Source organism: Diabrotica undecimpunctata, chromosome 9 (assembly GCF_040954645.1).
Source record: "Diabrotica undecimpunctata isolate CICGRU chromosome 9, icDiaUnde3, whole genome shotgun sequence".
In the NCBI taxonomy this organism is placed as follows: domain Eukaryota; kingdom Metazoa; phylum Arthropoda; class Insecta; order Coleoptera; family Chrysomelidae; genus Diabrotica; species Diabrotica undecimpunctata.
Window position 1 is genome coordinate 18,733,204 of NC_092811.1, and position 13,724 is coordinate 18,746,927.

General features: G+C 36.0%; 1 protein-coding gene across 1 annotated transcript in view; it reads right to left on the reverse strand.

Annotated features, from left to right (window-relative positions):
* The window catches only part of LOC140450402 (sorbitol dehydrogenase-like), a 39,273-nt gene extending 26,370 nt beyond the window's left edge, over positions 1–12,903 (reverse strand). Inside the window, exons 1-2 of the mRNA XM_072544019.1 lie at positions 12,616–12,903; positions 886–1,087 (exon numbers count right to left, since the gene is read on the reverse strand). Of these exons, the coding sequence (XP_072400120.1) occupies positions 886–1,087; positions 12,616–12,847 (434 nt within the window). The 5' untranslated portion in view covers positions 12,848–12,903. The remainder of the gene's footprint in view (positions 1–885; positions 1,088–12,615) is intronic.
* Positions 12,904–13,724: the final 821 nt, after the last annotated feature.

The window sequence follows — 13,724 nt, forward strand, 5'->3', positions numbered from 1 at the left end:
CATTGTTCGTAGATCGTAATGCAATTTTTTACAGTTCTAAAGATTATTATACATTCATATGTAAATGTTTACAAATTACATATTATATACAAATCTTTTTGTATTTTCATTAATCTCATTTTTTTCTTGCTAAGTTGGTAAATCCCTGAATGGTTTTCTCCATCACTCCGCTAATACTCTATATATTTCTTGCTGGCTTTATAAATTCTTGACTTCATCTCAGTGTTAATTTGTCTGTTTCGCATATAGTATTATTAAGACATTGTCCACATCTCCATAGCTAGACAGTGTAATTCTCAGGTATTTTATTTCCATTACTTTTTCAATACTGATGCCATCAATTTTTATTTTACATCTGGTTGGTTCTTTGCTAACTACTATTGTTTTATCTATGTATGTTAAATCTGTGGACCAGTTTTTGAAGACTATCTTCATCTTGGGGAATTAATACTGCGTTGTCTGCGTAACAGAGTATTTTTATTTCTTTGTTTCCCAATTTGTATCCTCTTCCTTTGTTAACGCTTTTTATGATTTCATCCATGATCAAATTAAAGAGCATGGGGTACAATGAATCCCTTTTGTCTTATTCCGCTGCCTATTTCTATAGATTTTGTGAGTTATCCATCTATTCTGACTTCCATTTTGTTGTTTTCGATAGTTTTTATCATATTTTGGGGAACTTCTCTATTATATAGAAGATCGATTACATCTTTGAGTCTTACTCTGTCAATTGCTTTTTTAGGTCAATCAGACACAGAAATGCTGGTGTGTTATATGTGGATTTTCGAATTTCCTTCAAAGGTAAAGTAAAATAGTAAACGCGGTCATTAGAGTTATAGAGCAACAGAAGAAGAAAAAGAAAAAGATACAAAAATATATTGTTACCTTCCAGTCTTGCAGAATTCACACGTCCGACAAGGTACTCCAGGCTCTATAGCAACTCTGTCACCTGGTTGTAAAGATTTAACATTAGAACCACATTTTAAAATGCTTCCAGAGCTTTCATGCCCAAGTACTATAGGATCCTTTAAATTAAACGGGCCCACTTTACCCTTTAGCCAGTAATGTACATCATAACCACAAATGCCTGAAAAAAATGTTAACATATTAATTTTACTTTTAGTTTAATACATATTTTCTGTAAAATAAACATATTTTTCTTTAATTAGTAAACAATAAAACTAAAATAAATGTAATCCAAAAATGACTTCTAGTTGAGCAAGAAGAGTTTTCTTTGCAGATGAGTATACAACTGATCCATAATCGAGTTTTGATCGTACTAGTGATTTGTAAATATGAATCAGAATTTTCAAATCTGAGCCCAAATTATGATTTCACAGTGTTCGCATTACATTAAGATCAAATAGACAAGATTGCTTAATTTGCATAATATGGTATTTTCAAGATAGTGTCTTATTAAAGATAATTATATTAAAGTTAAGTTGTTTTCATATGACTGAAGATCTGGATTTGTAGAGTGCCATTTTTTTGTAAATAAAATACATTTGGCTTTGATTGTAGAAAATTGCAATCCCACAGCTTTCGACCAGTTGTTAAGATCATTTATTGCACATTGTAAGTTTTTCTGTATAGAAAGAATAGTGTTGAACTACTAACGGATCCTTAAGGTATTTCATTTGTTTGGTCCTTAGTGCTGATATTGTACCATTTACCTTAACTTTAAATTGTTTCTTGTTAAGAAAATTATGAATAAAATATAGCATGTTACTCTTTGACACCACAATGACTTAGTGTGTTAAGAGTATCGTATCTCCAAGTCATGTGAAACGCTTTCGTTATGTCGAAAAAGACAGCAAGACATTCCTGTCCAATTGCAAATGATTCATATATTTCAGACTCCAGGTCTATTAAATTATCTATGGTGGATCTGTTTCTGCAAAAGCCGCTTTGTTCATTGATTATTAATTTATTATTTTCCAATAACCATCTTAGTCTATTCGCTCCGTGCGTGACCATGGTAGGGGTACCTTGAAACGATGCCAGCGTGCGTAGCGGCGAAATATGACAAAATTGGAATCATGGAATCTTTTTACGCATAAATTTTATCAAAAATGTGTACAAACACATGTTGCGTATTTAATTGTGCTAATAATAGCAAAAATAGTAAGTATAGTTTTTATAGGTTCCCAAAGTTTGGATATAAATTAGAGAAAAGAAAAAGATGGATCCGTGCTATTAATATGAAAAAGTAAATATCACATAATCTCATTTTTATGCAATTGAAATAGGAAATATTTAAATAATTTACCTTAAATGATATTTTATAAGGCTTCAAGCTAACTGCAGAGTGCCTGATGACTTTAGCTTTTATATCATACCTTTTAATATTACTGTTTTTAATTATATGCTCTTTCACGTAAAAAACTTGATTTGCCAGTACTAGATTTTTCCCTTTCTTTTCCGTATGGGGTTAAAAAGATATATTATGATGAATTTTGAAAAACCCAATTTTTAATACTACATTTATTTTGTACATAAACTGGAAAAATATAATTAAAAAGTTAATTATTAATGATTGTCAATTTCGCCTGTATTTAACAATGTCAAACATATGTCATATGTTTAACCTGAAAATTGGTAGGTCCAAAACAGTCAGATGAAGGCGGTAGGTGTCGCGTCAGTCACGATTCACCATTTTTTTATAAGATTTTGCATTTATTGGTAAGAGAAATTGGCCTATTGGAATCAGTTCGTGATTTATTTGTAATGGAATTATTATCGCTTGCATTCATTTTGTGGAAAACTCAATATTTGTCCAAATTCTGTTGTATGGATTAAGAAGATATTTTTTTCCATTATCTGGTAGATTTACTAAGAAACTAACAGAAATATCGTCTGGCGCCGATTTTTTGCTGGCACTTAAAGAGTGATTAAGCTCTTCCATGGTAAATGTTATATTAAGAGTATTGTTACGAACATACTTTTGGCATGGCCCAGGTAACGGTTGCATTGCATCTCTAATACTCTCGAAATTTCGCGGCGTATCGAGTGCGAGAGAGAATAACCGGTCACGTAGGCGAATTAGAGGTGGGACAACGCCAGAATATTCTCGAACCTAGTAACTGTAGTATATATAGGTAACAATGTTAGAAGTAGAGTTTAGTTGATAAGAGAGTACCGAACTGTAAACTTATAAATAAATATATTTATATAAATTCGAACCGCTCGTTTTATTTAATCACGCTACAGTGGTGTCAGGTGTGGGGTAGGAGAAAATAAATTCAGCAGTGACTTTTGAAAAAGACTTTTGAACTTTTGAAAAGTATTGTTCGTCGGGAACATCCGCGTAGATCGGTAGTGATCTTTGTACGAAAGAACATTTAAAAAGTACGTGTGTGCATGACCAAAGATGCTGCTAGTACAACTTTCAGTAAAACAGTTGCGTGAGCAACTGGAAGAAAGCGATGGAGACTGCAGCAGGTCCAAGAAGATACTCCAAAAACGACTAAAAACTGTTCTTAACAAGAATGGAGATGACCCAGAGACATTCCATTTTCAGTCAGCAGAAGAAGCAGTTTTAATGAAGATAGAAGAAACTTCTAAAAAAACTGATGACAAATTCGAGACTGTTTCCAAAAGATTCGATGAAACGTCTCAAATGATAGAAGAATCTTCTCGAAAGAATGATGAAAGATTCAATGAAACGTCTCAAATTATTAAAGAAATAGCTAGACAAAATGACGAGAAATTTGAAAATGTGTCTAAAAGATTCGATGAGACTTCTCAAATAATTAAAGAAGTATGTAATCAAAACAATGAGAAATTTGAAGAAGTCTCAAGAACATTCGATAAGATACAGAAAAATGTAAACGACAAGATAGAAGACGTAGAAGAGAAGATCAAACAATTAGAGACCATGATAACTAATACAAAAGTACTACCACCAGTTAATACAATAGCCTTAGATCCGGTAGTGAAAGAAGAATCACCTAGAGACGAAACGACACATAATATGAGATTCAAATTGCCACCATTTGATGGAAAGTCTTCTTGGTCCATATACCTTAGACAATTTGAAGCTATTTCGACAGCCAATCATTGGACAGAACAAGAAAAAGCTGTTTCCTTGACTGCTGCTTTACGAGGTGATGCTGCAGATATCCTAAGATCGATTCCTAAGGGTCAAGAAAAATGTTACCAGACCTTGTTCACTCGACTAGACAAACGTTACGGAGATGCCCATCTACAACAAGTCTACAAGGCGCAACTAAGAAGTAGAAATCAACGAGCAAGTGAAAATTTGCAAGAGTTTGAAGCAGATGTTGCTCGTATAGTGCGGTTGGCTTATCCGGAGGTACCAGACAACATTTTGGAAGAAATTGCTGTAGATACCTTCGTCAATGGGTTAAGAGAAAGTGAATTACAGAAAGCTTTACGACTAGCAAGACCGAAAGTTCTAGATGAAGCGCTCGCTATTGCCTTGGAACATGAAACAGCTAGTCAAACTTCACGGAGTCATCGGGTAAGAACCATTGAAGAAGGCGACGAACCAAACGATGAACGTCTGGAAGAAATGGTACGAAAAGTAGTTCGTAACACGATGCCGAAGAGACGCGAGCCCAGATGTTGGAATTGCGGTGACGTAGGTCATATTCGCCGTAATTGCAAGAAAATGATACAACAGTCGGAAAACTAGAACGGGTCGACAACAAGGGGCAACTGCCGACCTCGAGAAACACAGCCCCCATAGTAACTGTGAACATTACGTCCTCAGGTGGAATTCATAGCTTGTACATAGAGGGTCGTATCAATAATAAATGTAGATCGTTTTTGGTAGATACAGGTGCAACGAGAACTATTGCACGGCCAGAAGTAGTACGAGGCCATCTTAAATTATTGCCTGCAACAGTAAAGCTTAGAACAGCAACTGGTGAGATAATTAATACATATGGCGAGGCTAATATGTCAGTATCCATTGGCCAGACCATAGTGGAACATACAGTATTAATTGCAGAGATCTCCGATGAGTTCATATTGGGAATGGATTTGCTAAGGAAAGTTGGGGCTGTATTTAATGTCAAAGATGGAGTTCTCGAGATCAGTGGTGAAGAGTTGCCGTTTCATGAAGACAAAGAAGATGTTATCAGCTTAATAACTACTTGTGACGTAACAATACCCGGTAATAGTGAGAAAATTTTGATGACCAGACCTGATGGTTACTGCCGAGAGGGAAGTTTAAGGATGGTCGAAGATGTGAATAATGCCGAGTTCCTAACGGCAAAAGCTTTGGTGAGAATTCGAGATGTCGTTCCTGTAAGAGTTATGAATTTAAAGGGAACTGCTATTAAGTTAAGTAAAAGAACTTTGATCAGACAGTGTGTTTCCGTGGCTTCGATTTGTTCCATGAATACTAATGAGAAACCGTCGAAATCTAAGTATCCAAAGGAGCTTGTTGAGACGATGATTAAAACGTGCCAAGATCTGGATGATGAACGAACTAAAAAAGTGAAGTCTATGCTGATAGAATTTTAAGATGTTTTTGCAATGGATAAGAAGGATAATGGCAAAACAAGCATAGTAAAGCATAAAATTAATACCGGTAGCTCTCAGCCAATCAGACAACAACCTAGACGACTTCCATTTGCGAAAAGAGATGAAGCCGAAGACATCATCAAAGATATGAACAAACAAGGGGTAATTGAACCATCAAACAGTCCATGGACATCACCAGTAGTCCTAGTGAAGAAGAAAGATGGTTCAACACGTTTTTGTATTGACTACCGACAACTCAATGCAGTAACTAAAAAAGATAGTTATCCTTTGCCCAGAATAGACGATACTTTGGATACACTTTCTGGTTCTCGTTGGTTCTCTACACTCGATCTGAAAAGTGGATATTGGCAAGTAGACATGGAGCCAGCCGATCGTGAAAAAACTGCATTCTCGATAGGATCAGGGCTTTGGCAGTTCACAGTTATGCCCTTTGGTTTATGTAATGCCCCGGCCACATTTGAAAGATTAATGGATGCAGTTTTAAGAGGTCTAACATGGAAAACATGCCTGGTTTATTTGGATGATGTAATTGTAGTTGGAATATCCTTCGATGAACATGCCAATAATCTAACAGAAGTCTTTCAACGATTGCGGGCAGCGAATCTGAAGTTGAGCCCGAAGAAATGTCACTTGTTTCGACGAGAAGTGAAGTACTTGGGACATATTGTAGCAAGTAATGGTGTAACAGCTGATCCTGAAAAACTTGCAGCAATTAAGGAGTGGCCAGTACCAAGAGATAAATACGAAATTAGAAGTTTTCTTGGCCTATGTACGTATTACCGACGTTTTGTCAAAGGATTTGCCAACATCTCCAAGCCATTAACAAAGTTGACAGAAGAAGGCAAAGAATATACATGGAGCGAAGAGTGTCAAAGAGCTTTCGAACACTTACAAATGACTCTGATCAGCGCACCGATTTTAAGCTACCCTAGACAGACAGGAAAATTTGTGTTGGACACCGATGCAAGCAACAGTGCAATAGGAGCTGTTCTTTCCCAAATCCAAGATGGGCAGTAGAAAGTCATCGCTTACTTTAGCAAAGTCTTGTCAAAACCAGAAAGAAACTATTGCGTTACCAGGAGAGAATTGCTTGGCGTAGTGAAGGCTTGTGAGCATTTCCATAAATACTTGTATGGCAGAAAGTTTCTTCTTCGCACGGATCACGCTTCTCTAAAATGGCTCCTACAATTTCGTAATCCAGAGGGCCAGATGGCAAGATGGTTAGAACGATTACAAGAATATGATTACGAGATCGAACACAGGGCTGGCAGAGTTCATTTAAATGCTGATGCCCTTTCAAAACGGCCGTGCAGTGCAAATTGTAATCACTGTCTTAAATTAGAAGAACGACTTTGCCCCGTGAGACGAACCACAGTCATTAATGAGCAATGGCAGCCTCAACAGCTACAAGACGCTCAAGCAGATGATCCATGTATAAAAAGAGTATTGGATTGGATGCGTAGAAGTGAAAGACCTTCTTGGCAAGACATTAGTGCATGTAGTCCAGAGGTCAAGTGTTACTGGAGCCAATGGAATTGCCTAGTGCTGAAAGATGATCTTCTGTATAGAACCTTTGAGAACGATGATGGTACAGAAACTAAGTTTCAGTTAATTGTACCTAAAAGTAAAGTGTCAGAAGTATTGCGTCAGTTGCATGACGGTGCATCAGGTGGACACTTTGGTATCACGAAGACTCTGCAAAAGGTTCGAGAACGGTTCTATTGGGTGAACTGTAAAGATGATGTAAGAAGATGGTGCCGGAAATGTGAACTGTGTGCAACCAGTAATGGTCCAGCTGGTAAAAAGAGGGCACCCATGAGACAGTACAATGTTGGTAGTCCTATGGAAAGAGTAGCAATCGACATTTCAGGTCCACTTCCAGAGACAAATGATGGAAATAAATATATCCTGGTAGCCATGGATTATTTTACGAAATGGACTGAGGCTTATGCGATACCAAATCAAGAAGCTGCTACCGTTGCAGAGGTACTTTTTAAAGAATTCTTTAGCCGATTTGGTGTTCCCTTGGAGATCCACTCCGACCAAGGCCGAAACTTCGAGTCAACCCTTTTCACAAACGTTTGTAAATTGATTGGTGTCAATAAGACCAGAACGACACCCCTGCATCCTCAATCGGATGGAATGGTCGAGAGAATGAACCGAACAATGGGTAAACACCTGTCCAAGGTTGTATCAGAACATCAAAGAGATTGGGACCAGCATATTCATTTATTCCTAATGGCCTACCGCTCAGCCGTGAATGAAACTACAGGCCAGACTCCAACCTGCCTGATGTTAGGTCGTGAAGTTCGTTTACCCTGCGACCTAGAGTTTGGCTGCAGACCTTCCGAAGAACATGTTGCAATCGAAGATTATGTCGACCGCCTGAAGTTAAGAATGAACAACATTCATGAACTTGCCCGACAACACATCCAGATAGCCAGTGACAGAATGAAAGATCAATATGATTCTCGATGCAAGAGTGAAAGCTACGAAGCAGGTGATCTTGTTTGGCTTTATAATCCACAACGTCGTCGAGGCTTGTCTCCCAAACTGCAAAGACAATGGGAAGGTCCATATGAAATTAAAAAGAAAATAAATGACGTAATATACCGAATTAAGAAGTTGCCGAAAGGTAAACCAAAAGTAGTTCACATAAATCGTCTTGCACCATATGCTGGCTCAAATGAAACAGAGGAAGCACGAACCCTTCAACATGAGATCAAAGATGACCGGCGACCAAGCTTTAATGAATTTATGTCAAATTACGCAGAGAGAAAGAGTGCTAGATTCGGCGTGACCACAGAAGTTCAGCAGGATCTTTTTAGTGTTCCGCATAACGTCTCTCTAGCCCACTGTGTTGCCCAAGATCTTGAGATGACTAAAGGAATCTCATCCGTATTTTATAAGAAATTCGGTCGTTTGGACGAGTTAAAAAACCAGCAGCCTAAAGTTGGAAGAGTACTGAGATTAGAAGATGGTTCTCGATCTTTGCTGTATATGGTGACCAGGAAGTCGTATACAGACAGGGCAAGCTACGAGGATGTATGGCGTGCTCTAACTAATTTGAAGAAAATTGTGTGCAATTACATCAAGAATTTGGCCTTACCCAAGATAGGCCATGCACTAGATAATCTGGACTGGAAGATTGTCAGATGCATGCTTGAAGTAATCTTCCGAGACACCGGCGTACGAATTACTGTGTGTTGCATTAACCCGATGAGATCGTATCCTTCAAAGTCAGTAGACTGTTATTTCTTTCTAAAGGGTTCATGCAGAGCTGGAGAGTCCTGTAGATTCCGCCATGCTGTGCCTACCTATAGAGTTGCTGATCGGGACGATCAGATTTAAGAGGGGAGCAGTGTTACGAACATACTTTTGGCATGGCCCAGGTAACGGTTGCATTGCATCTCTAATACTCTCGAAATTTCGCGGCGTATCGAGTGCGAGAGAGAATAACCGGTCACGTAGGCGAATTAGAGGTGGGACAACGCCAGAATATTCTCGAACCTAGTAACTGTAGTATATATAGGTAACAATGTTAGAAGTAGAGTTTAGTTGATAAGAGAGTACCGAACTGTAAACTTATAAATAAATATATTTATATAAATTCGAACCGCTCGTTTTATTTAATCACGCTACAGTATTATCTTCAATTCAATCAAAATCTATTGATGAAATGCTAGTAGTTCTACTATGTCGTTATTAGATGTTACTACCAGATGAGATTTCTTAAGCGTTTCCACCCTTTTTAGACGTTCTTTTTGCAGCTTAGTTTTCATCAATTGCTGACCTTATTGTTGCAATATTAAAGCAAAAAATAATCTCATCTTGAACTTGCAGTAAAGTGATATACAAAACTTCTGTGCAGAAACCATACAGTATATAAGTCACTGATTTGTGTGGTTGAGGACTATGTAAAAGTGATTTTAATAGAAAATGGAAGTGAAACTGCATAATTTAATTTTTCAATATTCTGTGATAACAATAAGGTAGGTGTAGGTAATATGGCCATGTACGGTAATATGGCCATCTAATAAATTTCCTACTATTTTTATAGGGGCGTGTATAGAGGCGTTTATGGTGTTATAGACGAATACTGAGGATCTCCTGGGTGGACCGAATAACAAACATTGAGGTTCTACGTCGGATGAATAAAACATGTGAAATTATATCCACAGTGAAACAGCGCAAGCTAGAATATCTTGGACATATAATGCGAAACGATCACAGATATAACCTGCTGCAACTTATATTACAGAGAATGGTCTACGGAAAGAGAAGACCAGGAGGAAGAAGAATATCTTGGCTCCAGAACTTACGAAAATGGTTTTCTTTGACCACTTCAGGACTATTTTAAGCTGTAGTCAATAAAGTTAGAATTGCCATGCTAGTAGCCAACATCCGTAACGGATAGGTACCACAAGAAGAAGAAAAAGACTATTTTTATATTTAAACGATAGAAATCTTGATACTAGCATAAAAATATAAATTTATTGTTGAAATTGTTAAAGATGGTTCTACATTCACTATACATCAGCACAGTACGCCATTGTTGTAAAAAGTTGCCATTGTAGAAGCTGATTATTAACTCCATAATTTTTTAAAACATCATATCTCTTTCTAATAGGTAAGTTTTTGTTATAATAATTGTACTTACATATTGTTTCGTAGACCTTAATAATCGTGTACATGTTCTTATTTAGTGTATAGTTTTTGATTTACTACATTTTTTTGTAGGCAAATATCAAAATACAGTGTTCAGTAATATGGCCTGGTGAAAAGTAGAATTATATAGCCATGCCATACAAAAATCAAAAATGCCTCAGTATCAGTGCAGGGGCCTACGAGGCAACTGGACCAAAGAAAATTTGTCAGTAGCTTTGAGAGCGGTGGAAAATGGAACCGCAGTTAATACAGCTAGTCCTATATATCACATTCCAAGGTGGACATTTCGACGATATTTAGAAGAGGAAAAGCAAGTGAAGTCTTGTCTATGGCGAAAAACTATATTTACAAATGCCCAAGAAGCAGAATTAGTTCAACGTATTATCCGTCTTGGATATCCACTTACTGAAAGGGTACTTTGTAAGTGTGTATATCGGTATAAAGAACTCAATAAAATCCCAAATCCTTTTCAAGAAAGAAAAGAAATAGCTGATCGTTATTGGCTTAATGGTTTTATAAAGCAAAATTCTCAAATCAGGCCTAGGAAAGCACAATACTTAAATCCGGCTAGGGCACAAAAGCTTAATAAATTTGTTGTTAAAGATTGATCAGTGTACTGAGCTGGAAGGTATTTTAAGAGAAATGAACATAATCGATAAAGCCGAACGGCTATATAATGTAAACGAGAAAGGTTTCAGGTTAAAATTCACCATCAGCAGAAAGTTTTGGCACAAAAAGGCGCAAGAAGAGTACATGTTTTTGCAAATGAATATGGACAAAGTGTTACCATCGTTTCTTGTGGTAATGCTCTTGGTAAAGCAATCCCTCTAATGATGCTTCTAAAGGGTAAACGTAGTTAGCCAGAATGGGTTGACTCATTACCTCCAGGTGCTGTTGTTTAAATAAATGCAAAAGGCAGCATGAATATTAAAACTTTTTCAGTTTGGCTTCAATACTTTGTAAAATTTGATCATATTTGATGGAGAAAGATGTCACTTGGATCACACTATTGTAGAAACTGCCGAAAGATACGAAATCACTTTTTACTGTTTACCTAGTAATACTACTCACGAGCTCCAACCAATGGACAATGCTGTATTTAGAGCTTTTGAATATTACTAGGATGATGAAGTTATGAAATATTATTCTATTCATAGGGATCGTGTTATTACTAAACAGAGATTTGGGACAATTCTTTTGACTGTTTGGGACAAAATAATGACACCATCTAATATAAAATCGGGATTTTCTTCAACAGAAATTTATCCATTCAACCCAGAAGCTATCCCAGAGATAGCGTTTGCTCCTAGTACTATCACGTACCAATATTAGGAAGATAAAGAGAATGTGCCATTGTCAGAAACTAACGTTGGTAATAAAGCAGATGATGGTATCCCGTCAACTTTAGGCATGCAACAAAAAGATTACCGTTGTCATTCTACTTTGGGATTACAATCGAAAAATAGCTCAAAAGAAGTATGTCTGAACATACATCATGTCAGCGATGAAGTTATTAATTCAGAAGACGATCAGAGTGATTCCTTAAACATCTACTTATACTTCATTCAAGTATGCTTGAAACTACTGAAAACGCAGCAATCAAGAACAATAACAAAAGCCAAGAAAACTAGACAGCAATAGTCGAGCTCAAGTTGTTACTAAAGATTTATTCGGTAGCTACATTAGAATAAGCGATTCAGAAAATATTGAAGCCAACATGTATACTACAGGTGGTAAAAAAGTCTAGTCAATGCTACAAAAATTACCCAATTTAACAGAAAAATTTAAGTCCTTGCCTGCTAAAAAAAAGGAAACAAAAAAACAAGAATCTTGGTTTTGCAAATTATGCAAGGAAGACAGAACGGTAGATATGAGACTATGTAGCGTATGTAGCATTTATGTCCACGAAGAGTGCATGGGTCTCACAGCTAAAGACAAAATGAATACATTCTTCTGCCCTGATTGTGAAAAATAAGATAATATTAAGTTTTTGTACTGTATTTACTTAGCATTTAATAAAACTGGGAAAAATTATGAAACTATTTTATTGTTTTATGTGTTAAGTTTCATAGATAGAGATAAAAATTTGCTTATTGTAGAGTGGCTATATTGCCGACACCATGTTGGTAATATGGTCAATAGCAGTATTTTATTAATTACGTCATAAATATCATATTTTTATCAATTTTTGAAATATAATAAAACAAATATATATTTAGATAACTCATATAACTGCAATAACAGTTACTTTTTAAAAAACTTATATTTGGCCACAAATACAGACAAATGTTATTGAGATGGCCATAATTACCTGTACATACGATATATTTTCTGACGTTTAAAAATATTGTAAAGTTCTAGTGACCTCCTACAATACTCTAAACACTATTTGGGAAATATAAATAAAGAAAGAGCTAATAAAATCACACTAACCTACAACTTCCATTTGGAGTAAAACTTGATTATCATTTGGGACCGGCACAGGCCTTTCTTCCAGTTTAATTTCATTCGCTTTCTTTAAAACTACCGATAAATTTTTATTGTTCGAGGTCTTATTAGCTTTATCGCATGTATTTTTGCTCGAGTTTCTTAGAAGTCGGGTAATAGGAATCTTATGAAGTTTGAGTGTTATTAAGCGCATTAAACGAAATAAAGTGGATGACATTTTAAATTTTGATAAAGTTTTAAGGTGACAGGTTCATTATTTTGATCGTTGATGTTAATAGCGTATTGATCGATACGTTTACAACTTGTACTTGTTATCGATTGTTAAATACAATTTTTTGTGGACTAAACTACCCATTTAATAAATGAAAATGAGTAAATGGAAATTAAAAATATCGATTAATAATTACTTTATTTTCTCGCACGTGATAAGGTTTAGCACCAAGGGTCGCTGTACAAATTAATAAGAATTAGAATAGACAATTCTATTTTTTCCATAGCTAATGTTAAAGTGTTGCTATAACAACTATTTTGAGTAGATAAAGTATCACTTTAACCGCAAGGGTAGATAAAGTAACACTTTAACAGCAAGAGTAGATAAAATGTTTTAACTTTTTTTTATTCAATAAAATTTACAAATTCAAACACATTAAGGATTAAAAACAACTGAAATTTTACAATTAACATTATTAGAAATATCTGAAATGATAAAGCAAAACCTACGATATAAGGTTTTAATCAACATAAATTGTACATATAATGTTAACAAAAACAATAGAAATTAATATGGCAGTGACAGTGACTTCTGTCAAACACTGACAGCATAAAGTTGCCTACAATATTAGAAGTCTACAGCCAAAGCAATACTAAGGAGGTTAATATCACATCATTCTCCCACACTATAATCTTCCAAATACCGTGGTAAATGACGAATTCTTTCAGATCTTCTAGGTAGTGCTGAAGGAGGCGATAAGCTCTGTTCAGAACTTATTGAGGGTTCTTCAAGAAGTAATGAATCCGGTGGAGGGGGAGATGTAGATGTATCTGCCAGGGGCTGCATGTTTTGCGTGGTTGTATTGGATGAGGAATCATTAAGA